The following is a 24,772-nucleotide window of genomic DNA, read 5'->3' as shown; positions in this document are numbered from 1 at the left end:
TCAGTTCAAATTGAAAACAGGTTTTAAGCTGTGTCTCTCAACTGCATTCCTGAAATTCTGGCGCATGTCAAGCGCATTCACACTGTTCAAGATGCTCATTATTTTTGCTATTTTTCACTCGGTTGCGCTTAGGGATATGGGAACGCCTTGCAATGCATTGTGTTTAGATTCACTTCCACTTTCGCCATTTCCTTTGTTATAGGATTGGGACCCCCAATCCATGTTTGGGATCTAAACATGTGTTTGTTTAATGTGCATTTGTTTTGGGGTGTGTGAGAGGGCATGGGCAGCTTTTTAAAGGAACCCTCTTGGAGAGAAAGAGAAACATGGTGCTGACATTAGTCTCTGTTGGCTTTTAGGGTTGATTGAGAAACCAACCCCCTAAACATCCATGCATCTTATATGTGGAATCCAGTACTTTTGGTGCTGAACAATCTTCTCTTGCCTATCCCTCCTTCTTTGGCTGAAGGTCGAGCTCATAAACATCAAGCTCTCTCTCGAAAACAATAGCCAAAGATCACCCCCACGTCCACTCTGGTAAACCCAGGTCACACACGATGAAACAGGGGCCCCATATACTGTACTTTGAGGTACTCTTTAAAACAATGTAGGGAAGTATAAGGTGCCATAGTACCCCCCCCAACCAGCACCTTCACCCCTGCAGATTAGAGAGAAAGTGCTCCCCATGGCTGTGATGTTTCCACATTCCTCCTTCCTCCATTACTCCATCGACAAGAGGGATCTGTCACTCCTTGCCGTGTGGTGAAGGACACTAGTGGGCTGCTGTTATTGGAGGGGCCTAGTTTGCGTGCAGGCCTTGTGGTTTGCCTTAGAGTATGATGAGAACTTGACAGTCCAGCGAGGGTGCCTGTTAACAGATTGTGTTTTGCCACCGTAAACCGAATGAATGAAAGGAAGTGAGTAGTGATGGCGCCACTTTCTGCTTTCATTGCAAGCTTTTCTTTTTGCGCTATATTTGAGTCCAGACCTGAACTCTTGGATCAATGTCAAATCAATTGTGACTCTTTTTATATTCCGCTTGCTAAGCAAATGTAAGTCCAGGTTTATGACCGCTAATGAATCGCAAACATGGAACATGGAACTCAGTAACGGCAAATTCACCCCAACAAAAAAAATATAATTTCATTCATCCTAGTAACACAATTTAGCCTTTATTGGCAGCTGTGTTTCAGATTGTCACTTAGAAATGTCTGCTTAAACTTGGTTTCTTGGATAGTTTCAAACAGATTGCACTTGCAGTCTTTTCCTCTGATGGTCATCAGCGTTTCCTTCAGCTTCCTGTCTCCCCACCCCAGTGAGACGATGATGTGGCACGATAGCAGCTTAGACTAAATGAACTGTCTATAGTCTCGACAGACAGATGATCAGATATAGCTCCCACTGTCAAAGACGTATTTACATCTCATACAAATGTAGCTCTCTCTTTCTTTCTCAGTTTCTATCTGTCTGTCTGTCTGTCTGTCTGTCTGTCTGTCTCTCTCCTCTTACTCAATACATAACCAACCAACTGCAAGGGAGAGGCATCATGTCTTTATTTCCTCCTCTATGATAACAGATCCCATCAGGTTTTCCACTTTCCTCATCTCAGATTCCATCTTGAGCTTAATACACACTGTGTGTGAGTATTCCTACTACCAGTGCTAAAACCTCAATGGCCAAACTCTTTGTACTATAAATATGGCGCTTAAAGTTTCAGAACACTGGTTTACAATAGAAATGTACACACACAAACACACACACACACACCCACACACTGATAGGCATAGTTTTAAGCATAGCAAGACAGACTGACGCCGATGTCATAAACACTCCTTGGCCATAGGACTAACTGTCGAGGCGCACTGCTCGGGGTGATAAGGCCCACAGGATGGCAGGACTGGGCTTATCATGTGTTGCCAAGCCCAGTGCCCGTTCCCATCAGTGGCCCCACTGGCATAGGAAAGACTCATCCCCCTTATCGTCCCCCAGCTGGAGAAATAACACTTGACTTTTACTCTCTCTGCAGCTCCCTCTGCCCGGGCAATTCATATGAACCCTGTTTCTCTCATTATTCTCTTCTTATTTGACCTCATGGGATTGTGCTCTGAAAGCTTTTTCTGACGTATCACCACCACAACAACAACAACAACATCTGTTTATTATTGTGTATACATGTTTGTAACACTTTATATTAAGGTATACCTTTGGGGTTTGTCAAACCTTTCTAATTAGTTTATAGAGAGTAAAAGGGAAAGTCCACTCCTAAAGTACACACTTAGTAGTGCTTATATTTGTCATTGGTCATCTTTAGTGAAGCTCAGTCACTCTGGTTCTGCTATCACGTGACATCACTTGTAGTTTACTTTGTTTTAAAATACAACCCTATTTTTTATTTTTTTATTATAAATGTTTAACAACCTCCCAAAACGTTTTCCTTGTAAAGTGTTACCATAGAGTGTTTTGAATTGGGGAGTTGGTATGAACACATTGACATATAGAGTACATAGTATAACTTGTCAGAACGAAAACCAATCTTAATAGGGTGCAGACGGAATGCTAGTGAGCTCCATAGTAACCAGATCCAGGCTGGACAAACACTAAGCAGACTCATGGTTCCAGCTGTATTTTCCCCCCCACACAACGTTGAATGGGTCTGACTCAAATAAACAAAGCCTGACTTGAACCAGGACACGACTGTGCAGTTGGAGCGTGTGTAGGTTGACTCCCGTGGAGAGGCACACTCTCATAGCTGTGTGTTGGTATCTACTCCCACTCTCCTTCTGTTGAGGATCAGGAGACCTATGGCCAGACGAGGGTCCACTATGGCCTGTGGAGGGAAAACAAAATGGAGGGGAAAGATACCCAGCGAGAGCCAGAGACGAAGAGCTCAGTGAGTACAGATGCCGTCAATGGCTACAACTCAGAAAAACCTGAGTCTGAGCAGTCAGGGGTTCACTGGTTGACCAAGAAATTTTCTCCACATGTCTGACTTGACAATGGTGTTACAGCAGTCCTGTTATTGAAATAATGTTCAAATGTGTCTGTGGGTTATGTGGCCCTGACTTGTAGTCTTGACCTTAGCAAAGAGGATGCAAACCACTGAGTTATAAACGCACTCAGGGGGTGCACTCCCCTAATTTAAATGCAATGAATTGGGAAGATAGCAGGTGTGTACTCTATGCATCTCTATGATGCAAACCAAGAGGGGGACAATTAAACATTTTTGGTAATGCTGCAAACAGGTAATATTGGTGTGCCAAAGTGGTATACAAGGAGAATAGGTTCTCAATAGGCCCTTTTAAAGTGAATAAGCAATGAACAGCAATGGTCCTCCCACAACTTTTGTGAAAAACTGCTCGACAACTACATAATGTTCTTTAATTATCATAAAACAAAATTTGTTTTCTAACTAAGGACATATATCAAGTGGTCCGTTGAGGAGAAAAGTGAGTTTGAATGAAGGAGTAGTAAATGTAAAGCAGCAATGTATGGGATTCCCTAAAATCACGCCGTTTCACCTTGTACTGTAGCTGGATCTCTACAACTTTCGTGCCCCTTGACACCTAATTGACACCAGAATTAGCAGATGGAAATCTTGGGGAGTAAGAGCACTGAAGATACATATATACTGAAGATGGTGTTGCTCTGTTGATGTGCCAGAAGAGGTTGTCCCTCAGGCAAAGGAACAAGGCTGGGGCCCAGGCTGGCAGGTTCCAGTAGGTGTGGTGCCGACTCTTTTGGCCCAGGTTTGGGTGGAAACTCCATTGTCCGTGAAGTTTACTTTTCGGCTGCCAAATCCAGGACACCCAAATCCGTAACTAACAGGTGATTCCTCCCTCAACTCAGCATTGTCCTTAAACCTCAGACATGGTCATGAGATACTTGTTGTCCTTGTAGGGACTGTTTTGCCAAGATCATTGCGTGCCACGGGGAAAATTTGCCACGGGCCCCTTATGGCCATACCTAACCTGAGCTCAGCTTTGAAAGAACAGAATAAGCAACAACCATGCCTTCACACTCAAACTGTCTCCTCATAAGGCTGATTATGCTCTGTCAATAAGGAAGGTCCACATCAAACCGTTGGAGTTTAGCAGCCCGGTTTAAATTAGCATTTTTCATCTCCCATTGAGAGACCCATAATGCATCATAGCTCTCTGCCTGGATTGGGAGTTTGAAAAGAGCTAGAGGTCTGTTTTTTAAAAGAAGATATGCACGCTACCCTTGCTCAAGGGCACAACGGCAGTGGTAGGGACCTGGATATGATGCCAGTAACCCTCCAGTCACCAGCTCACATCCAGATCCCTCCTGGAGCGGGGATCGAACCAGCCTCAAACCGGCCTCTCTAACCTCCAGGCTACCTGCCGCCACTGATGCTACTCCGTACTGATAGTCCTCCACCCACCTCGTCAGCCCAGGACTGGATGGCACCGCTCCAGGAGTTCCATAGCTGGCCATGTACAGGATGAGCTATATGGCAAAGCAATAAGATTCTCTGCTCAATTTATGACTCAAGGGAATTTACATATGAGGTGAGGTGTGGGTGTTGTTTTTGGTGATGGGATTCTGGTGACGGGATTGGTGCTTTTGCATCATCTCGCAAATGTATCATTTATACCTCGATAGCTACAATGCATATTTTCTTTTGAATATTGTATGTGAATGCATTAAATTGATCATTATTTGCATATGCGTGTTTGTTTTTGTGTAATCCAGATCTCTTTTTACTGTACGGTGACCGTGCAATAGTGACCATAATGGCACTACCTATACAAGGGTCGCCCCGTTCAGGAGAGTGCGCTCAAGCTTCACTATACCAAGTCCCTCAAGTAAACACGCCTCTCCGATGGATTGACCGAATGTTAATACCCACACGATGCAGGTGTTTAATGCAGTCTATTTCAGTGGCTTATAGTATACTAATGACGACTAACTATATTGTTATAGATAGTGAGATATATTTACAATATCAATATGAAATGGTTAAAAAAAAATAAAGTTCAGGGAAAATATTCAAGCCAGCACAGCATAGTTTCAGTCGGCCTAGTAGTGTGTCATGTCCCCAACAAAACACAGGTTGTGAGTTCACGTCAGGCTACCACGGTCGGCATTATACTGACCTCTGACGGCAAATACTGTAAATGCAAAGCGATTGGTTTAAAACGCTGTTGTACATACAGTATCTCGCTACAAACCTTTCTTTCCTCCCCTCCCTTCCCCCTTCCTAGGAGCGACAGACAATTCAGCCTATCAGGATGGTGATCCAGAAATCGAGGCGTCAACGACTCGGTGTGTGTGGGCTCTCCTAATTCTCTTTGGCTCTATTCTTTTGCCAATGATAAGCAACAACTTAAGACTTCCCGTTTCGTTTTCGCGAATTCAAAATAAAAGCGCTAGGTACGAGATGAATGGAATAGGATCACATTATGTTCTCTTATTTTTGCTGAAAAAAGACAATACCGAACAGAAAGTATATATCATTTCGAAAAAGTAATTTTGATCATCATATTTTACATACTGGTGCAATTATGTCATTTTACACATGCCTATTATATGTTGTATGTACACTGGGCTGTACACAAATATTTCTCGAACATTGCAGCTCACAGAACCGATGTAGTTGGCAACACTACTAGAATATGGAGTGAGTTTAAACCACGACTGTGTCATACAAAATGTTGATGGATTTTCACTGTGGTAAAACCGCTCAGGGTACTTAGTCTAATTAGAATTTTGTACAGTCTATCATTATTATGCAATGCTCTTTCATCAGGGTAATTAAAGTATTAGAAGAATTACAAACCCTTAAAAACACAAATAATACATTGAGAGGATTAAATGTTTATTTCCCGAGATAAGTTGAATATAATTAGTGGTTCCTTTATCCATATTTACAATTTTTAAATATTTAATGAAGTATAATGTGGGTACTTTTATTTGGAATAAACTCCTAATTTACATACACCGGAAATAGGTGGGCGGAGTTCCACTAATATTGCTCACGGAACAAAGTTAGCCATCGCCATCACTGTATCGGTAGACGTCGGTAAACATCAACCTCCTCCTTTGGATAATTTAAAGTACGATTATCATGTGGATAATGCAACTGTTCAAGCTTAAACTGTGATATGTTGTGCAACATCTCGGAAGCTAACACAGTTTCTGGCTAGCCTGGCTCGTAGCCAGCGCCTTGGCTTGAAAAGGTTCGCGCAGACTAGAACAAACTGTGCCAATCATTTTTTTGCTACCAGATCCAGGCCAGAGCGAGGACTGGACAACGAAGTCGGCTCGTAAACTAGTTGATAAGGTTAACCAGCTAGCCAGCTGTCAACCTGGGATTTGGACTGTCTATCCAACAACAGTGAAACCCCAACAGCATTTATAAGAGCATATCTCCGTTGTCAACGAAACCAGGAAGTGTGTCCTCTGACAGTTGCTTGTTAGCAGCTTGCTAGCTCAGCCGACAAATCGTTGTTTTTCACAAGGATTCCAAATAAGATTGGCAACGGTTGGATTCTGGCCACATCACTCCAGTTAGAAAGGTAAACTAGACAACTCCGTGCAGATAGCCTTTAGCTGTCGACTACAGTACAGTACAGTAGACGACATCAACGAAATCGGCTAATAATGTTAATGTAAGCTGGATTCACTAAGTTGGCATGTCATGTGTGCGTTGGTTCCAGCTACTTGTCATCCAAACACATAGCAATTTATGTCTAAACACACATTTTCTTGGCTGAATAATGTACCTATGATAGGAGGCCTTAATGTGCCAGCTTGCTAGCTGCCATCATCAGGGGGAGGAGCCACACTTGCTAGCTAAAGCGAAGTAGAACAGGCTGTACTCTGAAATACGTTGCTGTGAAGAAACTTAGTTTATTTCCTCAGCCTTTGCCATGTAAATGCATTCATCCATATTCAGAGTGGTATTTTAGCTATTTGTACTTCGTTATGCATTTTACACTACATACAATGATGCTTGGACGCTTGGTGTGTGACTACAATATTTGTCTTGTTTTGCAGCAGGCGGCCAAGCCTGACAGGAAGTGATGTCAGAGGGAGAGGGGAAGGCACCGGACCCTGTCCAGGAGGGGAAGCCGGAGTCCATGGTAGCTGCCACCACTGGACAGCCTGTGTCATCCGTATCCCCCCCTGTATCCATGACGACACAGCCTCCCCCCACAGCAGCGACTGAGGATGAGGAAGAGGAGAGTGAGGACGAGTCAGAGATTCTGGAGGAGAGTCCATGCGGACGTTGGCAGAAACGCAGAGAGGAGGTACAGTCTTTAATGAACAGCCCTAGTGTAGAAGCATCATGGGAAGGATCACTGTTTTTAGTCAGTTGCTGTGTTTTGTAGAATTTGAGGATTAATCTAAACACCTGCTACTGTTGCCCTATTTTAGGTAAATCAGCGAAATGTCCCTGGGATCGACAATGCCTACTTGGCCATGGACACAGAGGAGGGTGTGGAGGTGGTGTGGAATGAGGTCATGTTCTCAGAGAGGAAGAACTTCAAACTGCAGGAGGTGAGCTCACAGCTGCACAATGCCCTTTATGATGTCACGATGGTTAGTCATCACACACTGACCCAGCAGACATCTCACAATGGCAGACCCATAGAGATAGAACAATAGATATCTGTTCTATGTCTATGGGCTGGCCGTTATTATGTTCATTATTATGTCATAACAGTCAGGTTTAGGTCCTCAGAACCACTGGTACCCCCCCCCCTTGAGAAATGTTCACATTTACTTGATGCATTACAGCGCTGGATCTAGCAAAACGGAAACAGTGTCTGTCACTTTTTCCTCTCTGCATTCTGGTATCAGAGCTCATCAGCTTAAGAAAGAGTTGGTGGGAGTAGATTATTATTTTTTTTCTTTTACCTCTCACCTTTAAGCTCCTCAGGCAAAGTGGTCAGACCAGTTGCTGCTAAACCCATAGCAAATGGTAAACACAAACCCTTTGTGCGAGTGTTACTTCAACAGTTCTTGGAAAGAGAGGAGAGGGAACAGACACCAAAAGATTGTTGTTATATAAACCTCCACATTAGGTGTTGAAACCCTTTTCTGTGGACAGTTCTTGGATGTGTTCCACTCTGTGATTTTCTGTAAGCAGTTTGTGTGGAGTTCTTGTCAGTTCGCTGGCTCAGACGGTTAAGTCTGCCTTCTGTTCTGCAAATGAACATGCTGTGTTGGCGTCTGTTGAACAGAGGCTGAGCTTTGAGTAAGATGAGCTCCCATCTCCAATTTTGTGATGGTGTTTTCCGCTATATGAAAAGCAATACTTTACTTTATTTTGGCATGACTTGCAGAGAATTTTTATGAACTAACATAACAGTGATCCAGTCTGGATCTTATTCTGAATCGTGTGAGCATTGTGCTGCCACCTGGTCCAACAAATCTATAGGAACACTCTGAATTTTTATTTTATTTGTGCTTTTTACGAAACAGTTTTACATACATATTGAACAGTAACCTGTACCCAAGTAAAAGTAAAGTCATTTAGAATTAACTCCTGGGCACACAACGACTGCAAATATGGCAAAGGGCAGGCAACTTAATACTGGGTTAGCCCATTTCCTAAGAGTAGCCCATTCTGACACAGTCAGACATAAACTCAGGCTAAGTGGGCTAGTTAGGTATAAAGAGCTTAATTGGGCTTAAGTGTCAAACTCCATCCGGTAATACCTCAGTGGATTACAGCAGAGATTGTACATTTGATTAGGAAATAAGTATTAAGATCATTGATCCAATCATGTTTATTAGTTGATATTTGGTATGTGATGTTTGTTTTTGTCAGTAAACAGTTTAACTATGTCTCCCTTGTTTCTTTCCCCTCTTTCACTTCCAACAGGAGAAAGTCAAAGCGGTTTTTGACAACTTGATCCAGTTGGAACATCTGAACATTGTGAAGTTTCACAAGTACTGGGCTGATGTCAAGGAGAATAGGGCCAGGGTAAGTGTTCTACTTTCTGGGACAACATAACAATCATTACATTATTCATTTAGTACAAATGCCTTTGTTGAGGGACAATCTATTGCACAGGTCATTGATTTTAATCTTTTTTATTTAATTTATTTTTTTATAAACCCTGGCAGGTTATTTTCATCACAGAATACATGTCTTCAGGAAGTCTGAAACAGTTTCTGAAAAAGACCAAGAAAAACCACAAGACTATGAATGAAAAGGTATGGAAGACGTGTCTACTTTGGTCTTTTAGCTTATAGGAGTCAACAGATACTGTAGAATAACATGAAGGTAGGACTTACCAAACTCTATAAGAAGAATGTATGTCACCTGTATGTACTGCCCTGTGTTCCCATGGCTCAGTTAAAAGTTTCCCCTCTCTCCTGGCTGCAAGGACAGTGTCCCATTTCTTTGGTCTTATGACAGCCCCAATTGTAGACAAATTTAACAAAGCCTTCTGTTAATGCATAACTTGCCCAATGCAGTTACTTGATTAAGAATGTAATTTTAGAACACTTCAAAAAGTAGAAATCCCTACATAAGTTTGTCTCAGTTTCAGACATCATTGTGCTTCACTCATCTCTGTGGTGTCTGTTTTCTTATACCTTTCAATCAGGCCTGGAAGCGCTGGTGTACACAGATACTGTCTGCTCTCAGGTCAGTAACACACACACACACACACACACTCTCACACACAGGTTCACCTCTACAAGACAGATTTTCAAAGGTGCACTTTTCTGGAGACATCTTGTAACCATTCTCTCTCCCCAGTTACCTGCACTTATGTGACCCTCCCATCATCCACGGAAACCTGACCTGTGACACCATCTTCATCCAGCACAACGGCCTCATCAAGATCGGCTCAGGTAGGCCTCAGCCACACCAGACGAGCAACCTTCAATCTCTCTTGGCCTGTAACCAGGTGTCCTTGTTTCTAATCTGTTTCTCCTCTATTGTAGTGGCTCCAGACACTATCAATAACCATGTCAAAACCTGTCGAGAGGAGCAGAAGAGTCTACACTTCTTTGCCCCGGAGTATGGAGGTGAATTTCCACCCTCAGCATTTGTTTTGAGAAATCACTTGATGAAGTAGAGGATTCATTTATTTATTTTGCTGAAGAAATGTCTCTAAAATGGTTAAAAGGTTGGCTTCATTCTGATTTCAGCTGTTGCTGATGTCACCACAGCTGTGGACATTTATTCCTTTGGAATGTGTGCCTTAGAGGTGAGCAGGGAGGCCAACCTATTTCTCCTATGGTTCTGTTGGTCTCACACTCATACAACAAGCAACACATACTCATATTCGTAGATCACATTGAAAAATAAAATCATCATCAAGTAGATGACTAGCCTGATGACTGTAGCTCCACAGTAACTTGATAAAGTATGAAGTTCTAAGTCCACTTATAGTCTTGTAATCATCCCTCTTTTTCCCTTCTCCTCTCCTCAGATGGCTGTGCTGGAGATCCAAAGTAATGGAGAGTCTTCTTACGTGTCCCAAGACGCCATCAACAGTGCCATTCAGTCCCTGGAGGACCCACTACAGAGGGTGAGTCAGAGCCCAGTGGCACAGACCCCATTTGTGTCTTGATTGCCTTTAGATATTGCTACAATCAAGAGATTGAAAACATAAATTGGATATCCATTCTGAGGGTTTCCAATACCAGTCCAAGCATACTGCAAGTATTTGTCAGCATCGTGTGTGTGTGTGTGTGTGTGTGTGTCATAAATGTGTGTTTTCCTATGGTAGGAGTTCATTCAGAAGTGTCTGGAGCTGGACCCCAATAAACGGCCCACTGCCAAAGAGCTGTTGTTCCACCCGGCTCTGTTTGAGGTGCCCTTACTGAAGCTGCTGGCAGCACACTGCATTGTCAGCCACCAACGTAAGTGACCACACACACACACACACTAACACACACACACACGTTAACGCTCACTGCTCTCACAACTGATGTGATGTGAATGTTCTCATTTGGCCTGACCTCCATCTTGTAGACACGATTCCAGAAAATGCTTTAGAGGAGATGACAAAGAACATGGACCCCAACCTGGTGATCGTAGAGTGCAAGGAAGGAGTTCAGATGAAGTAAGTCTTGACTGTTGTAGGGATTCAGCTCTTCTCTTCCCTTTGTGTGACTACAACCTGGCTGTTCGATTCCTTGGAGACTTTTATCATTCAGAGAGAGAGAGAAAGAGAAAGCAACTCTGTCACCTTTTGATCACACACTGTCATGTCTCTTCAACATCAATGATCTGTTCATATCCTCAGGCTTTCACACTTTCCTGCTCTTGAGCTGGACAAGTTCCTGGAAGACGTGAGGTAAGGAAGCCCTCATGCGGTGTATGTGTGTAGCGTGTTAGAACCATCTGTATCGTGCGATACTTCACATTCTGTTTCTCTTCACTTATCCGTCTGGCTTTCAGAGATGGTTCCGTTTCGGTTTTCTGATTGTTTAAAGGCCGATCCAATCCCAATACAAATTAGTTTTGCGCCACACTCCTAGAATGAAAGGGGGAAGGTCACACTGATATGTGAAGTGAAGCAGAGTGAACGTGGCGATCAGGCTGATTCCGTCAGGCTAGTATGCGTGTGCTGTTCTGTTCTGAATATCCGTAGATGTATCAGTGAGTGTACGTTGATTTTAAGTCTGACCCATCTCCCTTGTGTGTCAGGAATGGGATCTACCCCCTGATGGCGTTTGGGGTGCCCTGCCCCCAGCAGCCCCAGCAGGAGGCGGCCAAGTCTCCCATTGTGCCCCCCTCAGTCAAAAGCCCCACCCCTGAGCCTGCAGAGCTGGAGACCAGGAAGGTAAGAGCTGGAGGAAGGGATTGATATTAGGGACGAGTAGAGGGATGGATAGAAAGGCACAACGAAGTGGAAAGAGGAGGGATGGTACAGAGGGATGATGGGGTGAATGGAGGAGGCCTTGTGTCTGAATATTACCGATTGTCTGATTGTATTGAAATACGCAAGCTGAAATAGAAACTCTATTTTTTTTGTTAACCTCTCATCCCTCACCAGGTCCTGCAGATGCAGTGCAACATTGAGCCTGTAGACGAGGCTAAACACCATGTAAGTCTGTGTCATGACTCCTAATGTTCTAGCGTAGGGGTAAGACATGTGGACCGGCTTCATTCAGCGGAGAGGCTGTGATTTGCAGCCAAAAGACTCTTGCACCTCCTTTAAACCTTCGTTTTGTCCCTTCTCTTTTTCAGCTTACGTTGTTGTTGAAGCTTGAGGACAAGTTAAACCGGCACTTAAGCTGTGATTTGTTACCAAGTGAGTATTCCCACATCTATGCTTGGGTTGGTTATTCAGAGCAGAGGTTGTGTGGTATATGTGTATATATAAGGGGAGGGGGGGGGGGGGGGGTTGTAGTGTGTCTATGGCTACGTCTGTTTGCCTAGTATGTCTGACAGCCTATGCGTCTTCTCTGTGCAGATGAAAATGTGCAGGAATTGGCTGTGGAGCTTGTTCAACTGGGATTTATCAATGAGGTAAGTGAAGGGATGATGAGGCCCGCAGCCATAGGCTCAATCACAACATACCAGCAGAGTTCAGATTTAAGAGAGCAAGGTCATTTTAGCCTGCAGTTTTACCCTCTCAATGACCTGTTGGTATTTGTAACTTAACTCGATCTCTCTCTCTCTCTCTCAGGGTGATCAGCCACGTCTTGCTTCAGTTCTCGAAGAGGCCTTCTCCAAGTTCTATAACCGCAATGATTCTCTGAATCCAGTCACTGTCTCCTCATAGCGGTGGAGTGTTACCCCCCCCCCCCCCCCCCCATCATCCCCACTCTTCCTCATCCTCTCCCACAGGACTCGCTGTCGCTCACCCCAAAGGATTGTGGGAAAGCTTTGCAGGGACAGAGGGAAAGCCTTGGTCTTTGCTCCCAAAATTATTCCTGCAGCCTGTCTTCACACCTTATGGTGGGAAAAGCTGCCACTAGGTGGTTGTCTTTTTGTACTTCTGTTTTGTTTTTGTGTAGCTAATAAGCTATCTGCTTCTCTGTTTTAAAAGAAGAAAACGACTCGTAACTGAAAGTCAGTATTACAAAGCTGTATTTTGAAAGTTTTTACTCAAACTGTTGGAACGTTTTCAGTCTGTATGTGAGCAAAATGTTCGTTCTCGCATACTACAGTGTATGCATGGTGTTGTGTGAAGTGAGTCTGGTTGTGATTGGTCTTTTTCTCTACTTCCTTCTCTCAGCGAATAAGGTATGTCTTCCTCTCAAGAATCAGTCATAGATGGCTCTGACGTGTCATGTTTATTTATTTGTACATCTGAACAAACTGTAGCTGTGATTATAACACCAATACCCGATCCTTCTGAGCCAAAATGATGAGAGCAAGAGACTAATATGGTAAGAATGTCGTGGCGATAAATTATGCTTATCAATATGGTTTATCATAAGTGTGTATTTCACTTTCAGCCCGAAGACGTTGTTTTTGTGAATGTTTGCATTTAGTTGCTGTATCGCTTTGAATCATACTTTAGTATGTGAAAAGCGGTGGTCACTTTATCATAGTTTGACTATAACTTGTATTTTATAAAGTGACACATTTTCACCTACTATGTTTCAGTGCCATTTCAGAGCAGAGACCCGGTGTCCATGTAAGGACCTCTGGTTTACACTTTGGGCCATATTTATAAAAACTCCATGGTCTGAATTTGTTAATGATTCAAAACGTAGTGAATACATGCATGTCTTCTGACTCCGTATAAATAATCAGTAGTCACAAAAGTTGAAAACGATCATTCCCTAATTCTCTTAGAGGACCTGGGTGTCTGTTGGAAATCTGCCAACCCTGGCCACAGAGGTGGAATTCAGTTTGAAATTCCAAACAACACTCTCCCAAATAATAATATAACTCCCTGAAATGGACTTGCAGTGTCAGACATTAGCAGTTGTGTTTCTTCATGCACACACGGTTTGAAGAGGCAGCCACCAGATACAGGTGAAAATTGGTGAGTCCACTCCCCTAGAACACCCCATGCAAATGGTCAATTGTAAACAATCCTAGTGTTGCACCTGATACTCCCACTTTAGAAAGCACTTTTCCGGACCAAAACAGCATTGGGAAATGAATTATGTATTTCATTGCCTGATCGCTACCGATTAAATATTGTCAACATAAGTCATTTAGAACCATTCGAAAGCTTGAGTGTTACATATTGCACCTTTTTAAGTATAATGTAGCACTTTCTTTTTTCTTTTTTTCTTTTCTTTTCTTTTTTTTTTTTAAACAACCATGGTGAAGGCAGGATGTTAATTTCTCTTCATGAACTGAAATGATAGTGTACCCTCCTTAGAGAAGTGGAAGGCTTATGTGTGAAACTGAGACAACATTTTGTCGTCACTGTTGAAGTTACCTGACTTTCTGTCACTAACCCTGTGCTGCAAGCACACACTCTCCTGCTTGCAATTGGAGGCAGTAAAGGAAGCTCATACAACAGTAGCCCACACGAGTCACAGAGCACCCACTTTTGCTATTATTTTCAGAGATATCCAACTCGCTGCTAGTTTGCACTACTGTACTGTTTTCCATTTTAATTCCTTATCTTTCAAATGCTGTACTATAGTCTACGAATTGTATAGACCAGCAACGTACATATTTACATGTTATGGGAGAGGTGAGGGTCTATTAAGCGGGTGTTCAATATTCCAGTTACTAAGTCATTGTCAAGACCCACAGTCTATCTATTGTACAGTCTGTATATCTTTACAGGGTGTCCTATCAGACACGGTTGGTATTGTGGGACTGCAGAGAGTGCGTATCCATCTTGTACACTGTCATAATGGACGTGTGCTTCTGCAACACATCTCTCCCCTCTTGTGTTTTTGATTACACCTAAAATAAATGACACCTAGAGCACTTCGCTATCTTGTCTTCCTTGTGGTTCTTCCTCTGACTTGTTTCCATTAATTAACTGTATGCTTGTTTTTTATGTGCATGTTTGTGGAGCCTTGTTTGTTTTTTTAAAAGCAGTCGTAATACAGTATAATCATTCTTAGGACAAACTCTATTAAGCCACATTCAGAGATGATTGGTTAAAAGTGTTTTATTAACAACTGTTCATCAGAATTGTAAGAAAACAGGAGCCCTTGTACTAGTATATTCATGTACTGTACTGCACAACCTTTAGTCACAAAAATGATATTGTGCTCAAAGAAATAGGAATTGTAATACACAACATTTCATGCTGACACACTGACATAAAAAATTAAATAAGTAAATTTTCATGTGAAAAGTACATCATGCCAAAAAAATATTTTCATATAAAACACCCTGTAAACATTGAATCTAAACCAAGAGACCAAAATGGTAACAACAACTTTATAAGTGTTCCTCAATTCTATAAACAATTAAGGGTGTTTTCCATTTCTTTACATATTGTGAGTGTAAAAAAGAATACAAAAACAGTACATAGCACTTCAAACACATTACTGTCTCACATCAAATAGTGTTTTACTTCCAGTTGTGAAAGTAATGTTGTATATAGGCACAAAAAGTCAATTCATGAGCAATTCTGCACATCCAGTATTTTTGGTCCACAAAATTCTGTGTTAACACCTCCCTATACCACCCACTGTAATTTATGGACAATATACATTTTCATTCTATAGAACACTACAGCAACCTCTTAGATGACTCGAAATGGTTGATGGTGCAGTGTCAACAGATAGTCAAAGGACCACTAGCTTGATGACCTGGGCTGGGTTTGTCCACTAAAACATACATTGAATGAATGTTACTGTTAAACATAGAATGAATGTTACTGTTAAACATAAGGCAAATTAATACACAGGGAAACATAAGGCAAATTAATACACAGGGAAACATAAGGCAAATTAATACAGAGAAACTGAAAACAACATTAGGACAGAGTTGCTGAGAGTGAGCTAAGACAGCCGTTCTATCTCTTCCAAGTTCTTTTTGACACGATTCTGCATTGAAAAGCCAATTGTGTCCTAACGGACAAGCACCTATGATATAAAATGTTGTCACATTTAGTAAACTGTAGCCAGGGGAGCTCAATATAGGGTTTACACCTGTTTCTTACCTCGCTATTTATTTGTAGAGACTTACTGATGTGATTTGTCTCTCCGTTCATGTTTTGTGAGAACCGCGATGTATCTGGTGTGGCCAGTAATTGGCCTGGAAAGTGTTCGAGCTCTGTGACACCACGTCCGTGAAATCTCGTAAATCCTCCATCCTCTTGGAGACGAGCGTTAAAGGTGTGTGTGAGCACAGACAGAGGACTGCCCAGGAGAGAGCCTAAGGAGGTCTATGGTGTGGAAAGGCCATGGCGTCTCTCACTTCTTAAGACACTGGTACATAAGTGCTCGTGGGTTGAGCATGTAGTGCTCAGAGTTGAGGTACTTGGTGAGATACTGTGGCACTGCAGGGCGTGGGGTCACATATGACATGCCGGGACTGACAGCCATGACCTCTGCAATTTTCTGCTTCATGCCTCCGATCTCCTTATCTTGCTTGATTACTTTTCCTGTGGGATAGAGGCAGAAACCTGGTAAGTAACCGAGGAGCCAAAGGTTTCTCAAAAGCCCATTGGAGGAGGAGGTCTCAGTAGAGGAGCCTCAGACCTTCTCCTCCAACGAGTTTTGAGAAGGAGGTGACGATAGAGGATGCGAGGAAGCAAGGAAAGACTTTTGAGATTTGGCCGTAGTATTCAAGGTGGGATTCATACAGGAGGAAGGGCTCTATGAAGTCAACGAACTGTTATAGAGCTCTTCACTCCTTAATGCACAAAGTGAATGTACAATTACTTTTTTGCTGAATATATACATGAAAATATATGACAAATGGCCAGTGAGAGGACAACCTTGTGCTAACTCAAGCTGCCTGCGTGCGTCTCCGAGGGCTGAGAACAGGTCCAGTTTGATGCGAGTCTCTGCGCTCAGGTTGTACTCCAGATGCTGAGCCTTGTCCTGCAGGGCAGAGAAAGCTGAGAGCAGCACGTCTGCCTCTTGCTCCACACAACGGTACTTTCCCAGTGCCTAGGAGCAGGGAGAGGGAGAGACTTAGAGTGGCCCAGGCATAGACAGGAGCAGCACAGACAACACTGACAAACTGGTGGTGTGAGCACTCTCAGGTGCTGGGTGCTTTGAAGGATGTGCTTTGGTTCCCAAAATTTCATTTCAGTCTCATTGCTTTTGAGTCGGTTATTTTTGTATGCGTGCACAAGACTATTGCAGTGTCAACATTGACATACATTACTTTCCTGGCGACTTTTAACCTCTCCAGTTTGGGAACCAATGCACCACATATACACATTTCCAACGGTGATGGTGGATTGGTGGATGGCAAGCCATTCAAAAACAATGAGAGCAGTGTATTTTTTTTAAAAATGCTATACGGAGATGATTCTTTCTGTGCTTATAGGTCAAAGGTTTTGACATTCACTTCAGAGATCTCATGGCCATGGGTAAGTAGGGGGGTTAATTTACTAACCTATGAGAAACTCACTGAAAGCTGTACAATGTTTTATGAAAGACTTGGCTTCTGCCTCTGCATGCTTCATGGATTACACATGTCACCACAATGAGGGAAAATATTACAGACAACAAGATATAAACTTGATGTAAAACAAATTACAACCACTTACATACAATATTAATGAATGCCAATACGAAGTGCCTTAATGTTGAATTCAAGCCAACACAAATGCTGATCAAAAAAGGCATAAAATCACTGCCACCAATACAGTCAATCCTACTCAAATCCACAAACAGCATACAGTGCACAAAGAATATACACACAAGTCACACACCACAAACCACACATCTACACAACTGCTTCATCCAAAACTGCAGACAACCGAGTACCACTTCAACAAGCTCTGTACATGAGTGCAGACATTGAACTCACAAACGTGACATGTACATCTCAAAGAATCCACTGATGCGAAAGGGTAATTTACCTCCACTTCATTCTCTAGAGCTATCACACGACCCTCTTTCCCTTGATACTCCAACTGTAGTTGTTTGTACTCTGTCTCTAGATCTTTAGCTTTTTTCCTTAACATTAGGGTCTCTGAGTGTTCCTGCCTAGTGAGGGAGATGGAGAGAATACAGGCTTTTGAGCAGGGGCAAAGAGGGGCTGCTTTTAGAGGGAGGGAGTATGTCCACACAGAAAGAAACATTACACACCATAAAAAGTGACCTCAGAAACATTTCAGATATCTTGCAATCAGTCTCAGAATGACAATTGGTGGCATAGACCAAGTCACTGATCACCTGATTCCTTCAGTATTATGCTCTTTTACTTTCTTTCTGTAATGTTGTAATTTTCTGTAATGTTGTAATGAAAGGCAAAGCTGTTATGAAAAGGCAAGTCCCCCAGTAAATTAATTCCATTTCTATTACTGAGCATCAAAAGAAAAACTTTTTTTTTTTTGTCACCTACAAGTTCTTTGGCACAGTAAGTTTTAACATTCAATGTTGACACAGCAGCAGGAAGGTGAGACGTTACCTGTTTGACAGACTACGTGCTAAGCTGGCCACCTCGTCTAGTTTCTGAGCCTGAAACTCCACCAGCTGTTTCTCAATGGAGAGCCTGGCCTCTGTTTCTGCTCTGGCCTTTTTCTCCAGCACTGTGCTGGTCTGCTTGTCTTTCTGCTTGGCCTTGGTCAGACACATAATCCTGAAACACAAACACAAACCCCACCGTTCTTGAGGCAGACCCAGCAATGTGACCCCTAAAGGCTATCAGTTACAAATTGTGTTGCCGTTGTCTTTGTTTTATAGTGGTGCATGTCCGTTGCACACAGGGAGGGATTGCCCCTTGGTGCAAAAGAAAGAGAAACAAATGGAATAACCAGTGGAGGGAGCCAAAGGCATGCTTTTGGTTGCAGGCAAGGTGGAACACTCACTTGCTTTGGAGCAGCTCATTGTTTTGTCTGAGCAGAGACACCTCTGGCCTCAGGCTCCTCTCGCTGTTTGTCAGGTTACAGACGTGGCTGCGCAACTCCTGCTCGCTCTGTCTGCTTGCCTGCAGCTCCCCCTTTAGCTTCCTGAACTCCTGCTCCAGCCTGGGGATAGAGAGAGAGAGAGAGAGAGAGAGAGAGAGAGAGAGAGAGAGAGAGAGAGAGGGGATTGAGGGAATGACAGAGTGGGGGCATGCTTAAGTACTTTATGCTCCAGCAGATTTCTCTACTTAGCAAATTATGCTCCGAAAATGTGGCCTACTTAGTGATCTGTTCAGCATGATGATTCTGATTGGACGAGGCATTCTTGTCTGTCACATCCCGGTTGGGACTAACTGTTTTGGAGCTGTTCTTCTGTCTCTTGTCTGTCCTGCCCACGGGTGGCAAAGGGGTGTTGGAGGGGATCCTACGAGCTTTGGGTGAGGAGCCCTTCACGGCCCGGGGGGCTTTGCTGCCCTGCTCCTCCTGAGGTAGATTTTCTGAGGTCGCTGAACACTCTGTCCCTCCTGCTCCATTAGTGGGGTGGTCTCTAGGTTCATTGCTGCGGTGTTTTGAGGATGGAGGCTGGGTGGTTGAGTCGCCCGGCCTTGTCTCCTCCACTCCCTTCTCTGCTCCTCGCTCCCCACTATGGATTTGGAGGCAGTCCACTGTGTGTCTCTCGTCAGAAGCCAAAGCATCATTCTGACACTGATATTGGCTGGACTTTGAGTCTGCAAGTACAATGGGCCATATTTCAGAGCCAATATATACTGATTTTTGGACACAGTTACTGAGAATCTAACATGTCTTTGATTTCTACAAGAACAGGAGCATTAAAGTGAAGCATTTAGTAATGTCTGTTCAAATGAACTATCGCTATGCAGAAATACTGACAGCTAATGAACATAAGAGCATTATAATGAATACTGTCTATATATGAATACTGTCTGTATATAGACCATACTGCACTTAGCATCAAACGGTTCAAACGGTTCAACCTATACAGTATTAAATTGTCATTCCATGGAAATCATTTCTGTAAGCAAAAAAAAACCCGGTATGGAAATGAACATATGAGTGCGCTTACCGCCGTCGCCATCTGTGAGACTCTTGGGGTAGATATGCAGGCCCGGAGGTAGGGACTGCTGCAGGAGGTGCATGTGGAAGTCGTTCTCGCTCTGCACGGCTTTCTGTGTGCGCAGCTTAAAGATGCTGGTGAAGTAGCATGTGGCATCAAACCCCAAATAAACAACAGGGTAGCCAATGCTGCAGGGCAGTACAGAAAAGAGAGACACTCATGGGTGGGCTACATAATCACAATGCAAATAGTGCATGATTCCCTGGGCTAAGCTCGATAAATACAAAACAGTTCTTTATTACCTCTGACATACTCATATAGCATTTATTTGACAGTTCCCCATATTAATGATTTATAAAACATGCTTGATTCATGCTTTCAACGGCTGGATTCAAATAGTGTGGAAGTCCTTGCGTGATAAGCAGATCATTTAATATGATCTACAGTAGACTGAGTCTGTTTTGGATTCTGCTCGAGGGAGCCTCTCCTGTGAGAAGTGCTTTGTGTTAAATCGACCTACCAGTGTGCAGCGAAGAGATGAGATAGGTTAGCGTGGGAGTTTTTCAGGTCTTTGAGCCTGAGTGAAGCCTCTGTGTAGACTAGCAGGATCCACAGGGACACTGTTGACATACAGATGCCTTTCTCTGAGAAAAATAAACTTTGCATGAGAAAATACAAAAACTATGCATAAAGCTACTACCACCACACATATGATTCAACTATGAACGATCACAGATTTGTTTAAACGGAAAAAATTATTACAATTATATTCCACAGCATGATAATCAAAATCAATGCACAGCTATCCATTGGCTATTTTAAGATAACACATAGCAATTTTCCATCACTAAAACACTATCAAGATACGTACCTGTGTGCCATATGTAATTGAATAAAACATAGGTGCTGGCCGCAAAGAACAGCCAGTGCAGAGGAACAAAAATTAAACAAAATATGTCCAGGGTGAACGCCGCACAAACAAACACCACACAAATAACCTGCAATAGAGAGAATTCATTCACTTTGGTGCCATGTCTTGGATTCACATTCAAAGAACAGAGAGCAAAATGATGTCTTGAAAACAAATTGGGACATAACCTCTATTCTGACGGTTATACTGTACTTGAAGATTCAACAAGAGGAAAGGATTAGGGTTGGTTTAAACAAAAAAGGTTAAAAGACATTTTCTTTAATTTATCGTAAACACTATTTTCTGCACATCTTGATCTTGTGTGCAGAATAAACCTAACTGGAACTGTCATGATTCCATGGAAGATTAAAGGAAGTCCTCACCAGCCCGTGACAGTGGAAAGTGCTGTACACGCTCCCAAAGAATAGCCAGCAGGGCCACAGATACTCCAATCTAAATTCCAGTATAAAATCTGCCAGGAGCACCAGGGTCCACACGATCATAAACTTCAGAAAGGTGTAAGCGCTGGCAAAACATAATTGTAAATGAAATATGTCAAAATGTATCAATACAATTGCATTAAAATAGTCAGGTGCTTGAATGAAAGTGAAACAGCTGAGATGAACCTTTGTAACAATCACTTCGGCATGCAGGCACAATAGTCATGCAAAACTGTCAAAAATGTGTTTCCCAAGTCGCTATCAGGCATTTCCCCTACTTTCCCGTCCATCCCGTGGACAATAGAGACGTGTGCTTGTTGCTTTTGTGTTGTTTTTATAGTAGGCTAGGCCTATAGTCCATTATTTGAAAACAGTCCAAAGACAGTATTATTTGAAAGCAATCAATGTCTGCTTTTGTGAACCTAAGTAGCCTAGACTCCGGCATTAAAAAGATAGCAGCCTAATTAGGAGCATTACAAAGATCATCCTGCACGCAAAGAACAGGTCTCTATCCCCCTCCAACCCACAGTCTCGTATCGCAAGTCAAAATCTGACCTACCATGCGCGGCCATGGTCACACGAAAGTTCCAGTTTCCAAAATACATGGCTATTAGGTATTTCACCTCCTGTCCCCGTCTCTCGCTATCCAACTTATGGTTAGTTGTGTTTATTTGATTCATTAGCAGCCCAAGGAGAGTATTATTTGAAGGCAATCAATCAATGTTTATTTTTGTAATCCGAATGAGCATTATCCTACCGGTCCTCTGTTCCACAGTCTCGCGCCTATCCACTTAACCCACATTGCGGTTTCTTGATCAAATCAAAAGTTGCCGTTATCGTGTATAAAAGCTCATGTTTGTAGACATTTGTGTGGATGCATGAATTGACCTTGCTTTATTGAGTAGCCTAGCATTATTTGAATTTAGCGCACAGATTTAGGGTTAGATAGTCCATAGCTGTTTAATTCAGTATCAACCTTGTTTTATTTTAACATTAAGCCTACTTGAGAGGAATCTAATCTTTAAGCATTTGAGGGTTAGTTTAGGAGTTCAGGTCAACGGGACCTCGTCGAGTTGTTATCCTGTGCCCATGGACTCCATGGACCACTGCCATGGACGCGCACTGTATGGGGATCGGAGACACCAAAGAATGTTGAATGTTTCATTATAACAAAACCGAATGTTGTATACAGGCAATTATGGGTAGGCCTATGTTGCCTAGTACTTTTCGAAACGGTCTATAGTGATGTCAGCAACATATTATGTCACAACAGCTTCTAAGCCCTGTTGCCCCGCGTTACCGACCACCTAAAATCACAAAAAAACTGAAATAAACAAAACTACGTAAAAGGAGGAAATTCTAGAGTAGATCACATCACGCTCACGGCAGCCCGGTTCGTTTAAACCGAAAACTGGAGATTACTCGTTGCACTCTCCTCTTGCTTAGAGAATTAGCTTAGGCTAATAGATAATGTAGCCTATATCAAATGGCCTTTAAATGTTTTTAAGTTAATTACATTATCATCTCACAGTTTCTTACACAGTGGAACAAAAGGGTTAGGTGATGTAGCCCTCATCCTTACAGGCTAATCTCTATTATCCTTTGTTCGTAGCCTACTTTGATCGTCGCCCCTTTTTTGTTTGGTAACCATGACAACCTCTCATCCGCTACACATCATGTTCACCATCTTATCAAAAGAAAGCGGATTTACAGCTCTATGAATCCGTAAAACCTAGAAAAGGTAACAAACACTACCCTTTACCAGAAGAACAATGGACCAAATTATGATATTTAAACATATATATACATATTATTATTATTTTATTTTTTATTATTATAATTTGTTTTGTTCTTCTTTTTTTTTGGGGGGGGGGGGGGGGGGGGGCTTTTGGGTAAAAGTGACAGATCATTAATGTGGACCATTCCCCTCTCTTGAATAATGCAAAAACCTCCCAACATTCCTTAGCGCTTTGTGTCGTCACACAGGGGAAATCGAATTGTCCTTTAGTCTAGACACGCTGTCTGTAGCCTAGTGCTTCAAATGGCTACCTACCTTTTGAGCAACTTGTATAACCCTTGCCACGAATTATGTAAACACAATATATTACAGTGGTAGTAATTAACAACAACAATAACAAAACAGCAGCAATATAATAATGATAACGATAACAACAACAATAATAATAATAATAATAATAACAACAATTACAATTATACTTCAGTCAATCATTTTTAATGGTAAGAAAGACTAACACGAAATAATGCATGCATAATGCGCACAGGCCGTCAAAATGTAAGTAGCCCCCTAATGGTAGCTAATGAATTAGCTTTACTGTATAATGCACGCCTGGTATGGGTTTCATGTTGACTTTGGGTAGCTAAAATGACTGTATTTTGCAGCTATGCTCCGTTTACCATAATCTATAACGTCAAATAGAAAAGTGAACAAGAAGAAGCAATCGTATGCCGATTGCGATAACAAAAGACACACAGGTGAGAATGACGAAGATGCGCATTTAAACAAAGCCTTGCAATAACAAAAGCAACGGCATCCGGTCGATGCGTCACCTCATCGCCTACCTTTCAGATATCTTCTCTGTAATTTTGAGTTTTTTCATTTTCCGTAGCCTGCTAGCGTCCACAAAACGTTTCTTCATTGTATGGCTTCTATTGCTTGTGCTCTAACTAACCGCAAAACGCGGCAAACAAAGTAGGAAAACCAATATGGATATGGATGGCCTTATACAACAACCTGATGTTTTGAGTCTTTGTGTATCTGAATGAAACCCACCCGCGAATGATACAATGCGCATGCTCTATGCCTATGTTTCCAACGCGCGATGGAGATGACAGGCGCACTGTGGCCAGGCACCAGACCGTTATCCCTCTCTGTTGTGGCTGTTGAAATTGCTCAGTGGGAGATATAGCACGTACGTCCTTCGCGTGCAGCGCGAAGAATAGAAAGTGGCTGTGTGTACTGTGCGTGCTTTATTTTCAATTTCCCTCCTGAGAACGTGAGACTATAGTGATTAGTCCTTCAGATTAAATGTATAGGTATCACAATGGTGTAAATGGGGCAATGCGGGGCCTCCTTTCCCAAGTGTGATGGATCTCTCCACAAAATCCCACCCTTAGTTTTAATCCTATATGCATTGGGTTTGTCATTACTCCAAAGCCTTGCATCAGCGGATATTCGACATATCTCTGAGTAGACTGCACATTGTAGACTGGAAATGATGAGAGAGGGAGCCTTTTTTGAGTAGCCTCCACGCCTCTCTCTTGAGGACTATTTTTAGATCCAGCACCAGAGAGGCAAAGGCAAGTGTGTGTGTGTGTGTGTGTGTGTGTGTGTGTGTGTGTGTGTGTGTGTGTGTGTGAGGGAGGGAGGGAGGGAGGGAGGGAGAGAGAGAGAGAGGGAGGGAGTTGGAGGGAGCGTTTGTGCATAGTG

General features: G+C 42.6%; 2 protein-coding genes across 3 annotated transcripts; one reads left to right on the top strand and one right to left on the bottom strand.

The window, feature by feature from the left end:
* The first annotated feature begins 6,034 nt into the window (after positions 1-6,034).
* Positions 6,035-14,850, top strand: nrbp1 (nuclear receptor binding protein 1). 2 transcript variants are annotated; one of them, XM_083688399.1, is made up of 18 exons: positions 6,035-6,539; positions 7,024-7,274; positions 7,402-7,524; positions 8,855-8,956; positions 9,100-9,189; positions 9,585-9,625; positions 9,740-9,834; positions 9,928-10,011; positions 10,135-10,193; positions 10,419-10,517; positions 10,719-10,851; positions 10,964-11,054; positions 11,238-11,288; positions 11,642-11,777; positions 11,991-12,041; positions 12,185-12,248; positions 12,411-12,466; positions 12,627-14,850. In XM_083688399.1, exons 2-18 carry the CDS (start codon positions 7,047-7,049, stop codon positions 12,720-12,722), a joined length of 1,599 nt encoding a protein of 532 aa, XP_083544525.1. In that variant the 5' UTR covers positions 6,035-6,539; positions 7,024-7,046; the 3' UTR covers positions 12,723-14,850. The 2 variants fall into 2 exon arrangements, with proteins under 2 accessions (XP_083544525.1, XP_083544524.1); XM_083688398.1 differs by having other exon boundaries at positions 7,021-7,274.
* A 1,372-nt stretch (positions 14,851-16,222) lies between these two features.
* Positions 16,223-23,987, bottom strand: LOC310818126 (macoilin). The gene is made up of 11 exons (XM_083688904.1): positions 23,905-23,987; positions 21,268-21,409; positions 20,846-20,972; positions 20,495-20,618; positions 19,984-20,162; positions 19,180-19,627; positions 18,864-19,022; positions 18,464-18,634; positions 17,913-18,039; positions 16,815-16,989; positions 16,223-16,478 (listed from the first exon to the last, which is right to left on the bottom strand). Exons 1-11 carry the CDS (start codon positions 23,979-23,981, stop codon positions 16,288-16,290), a joined length of 1,920 nt encoding a protein of 639 aa, XP_083545030.1. The 5' UTR covers positions 23,982-23,987; the 3' UTR covers positions 16,223-16,287.
* Positions 23,988-24,772: the final 785 nt, after the last annotated feature.

The sequence above is a fragment of the Argentina silus genome, assembly GCF_951799395.1.
Source record: "Argentina silus genome assembly, chromosome: 17".
Taxonomy (NCBI): domain Eukaryota; kingdom Metazoa; phylum Chordata; class Actinopteri; order Argentiniformes; family Argentinidae; genus Argentina; species Argentina silus.
Note: the sequence above shows the minus strand (reverse complement) of the source record. Positions and strands in the feature narration are given on the sequence as shown.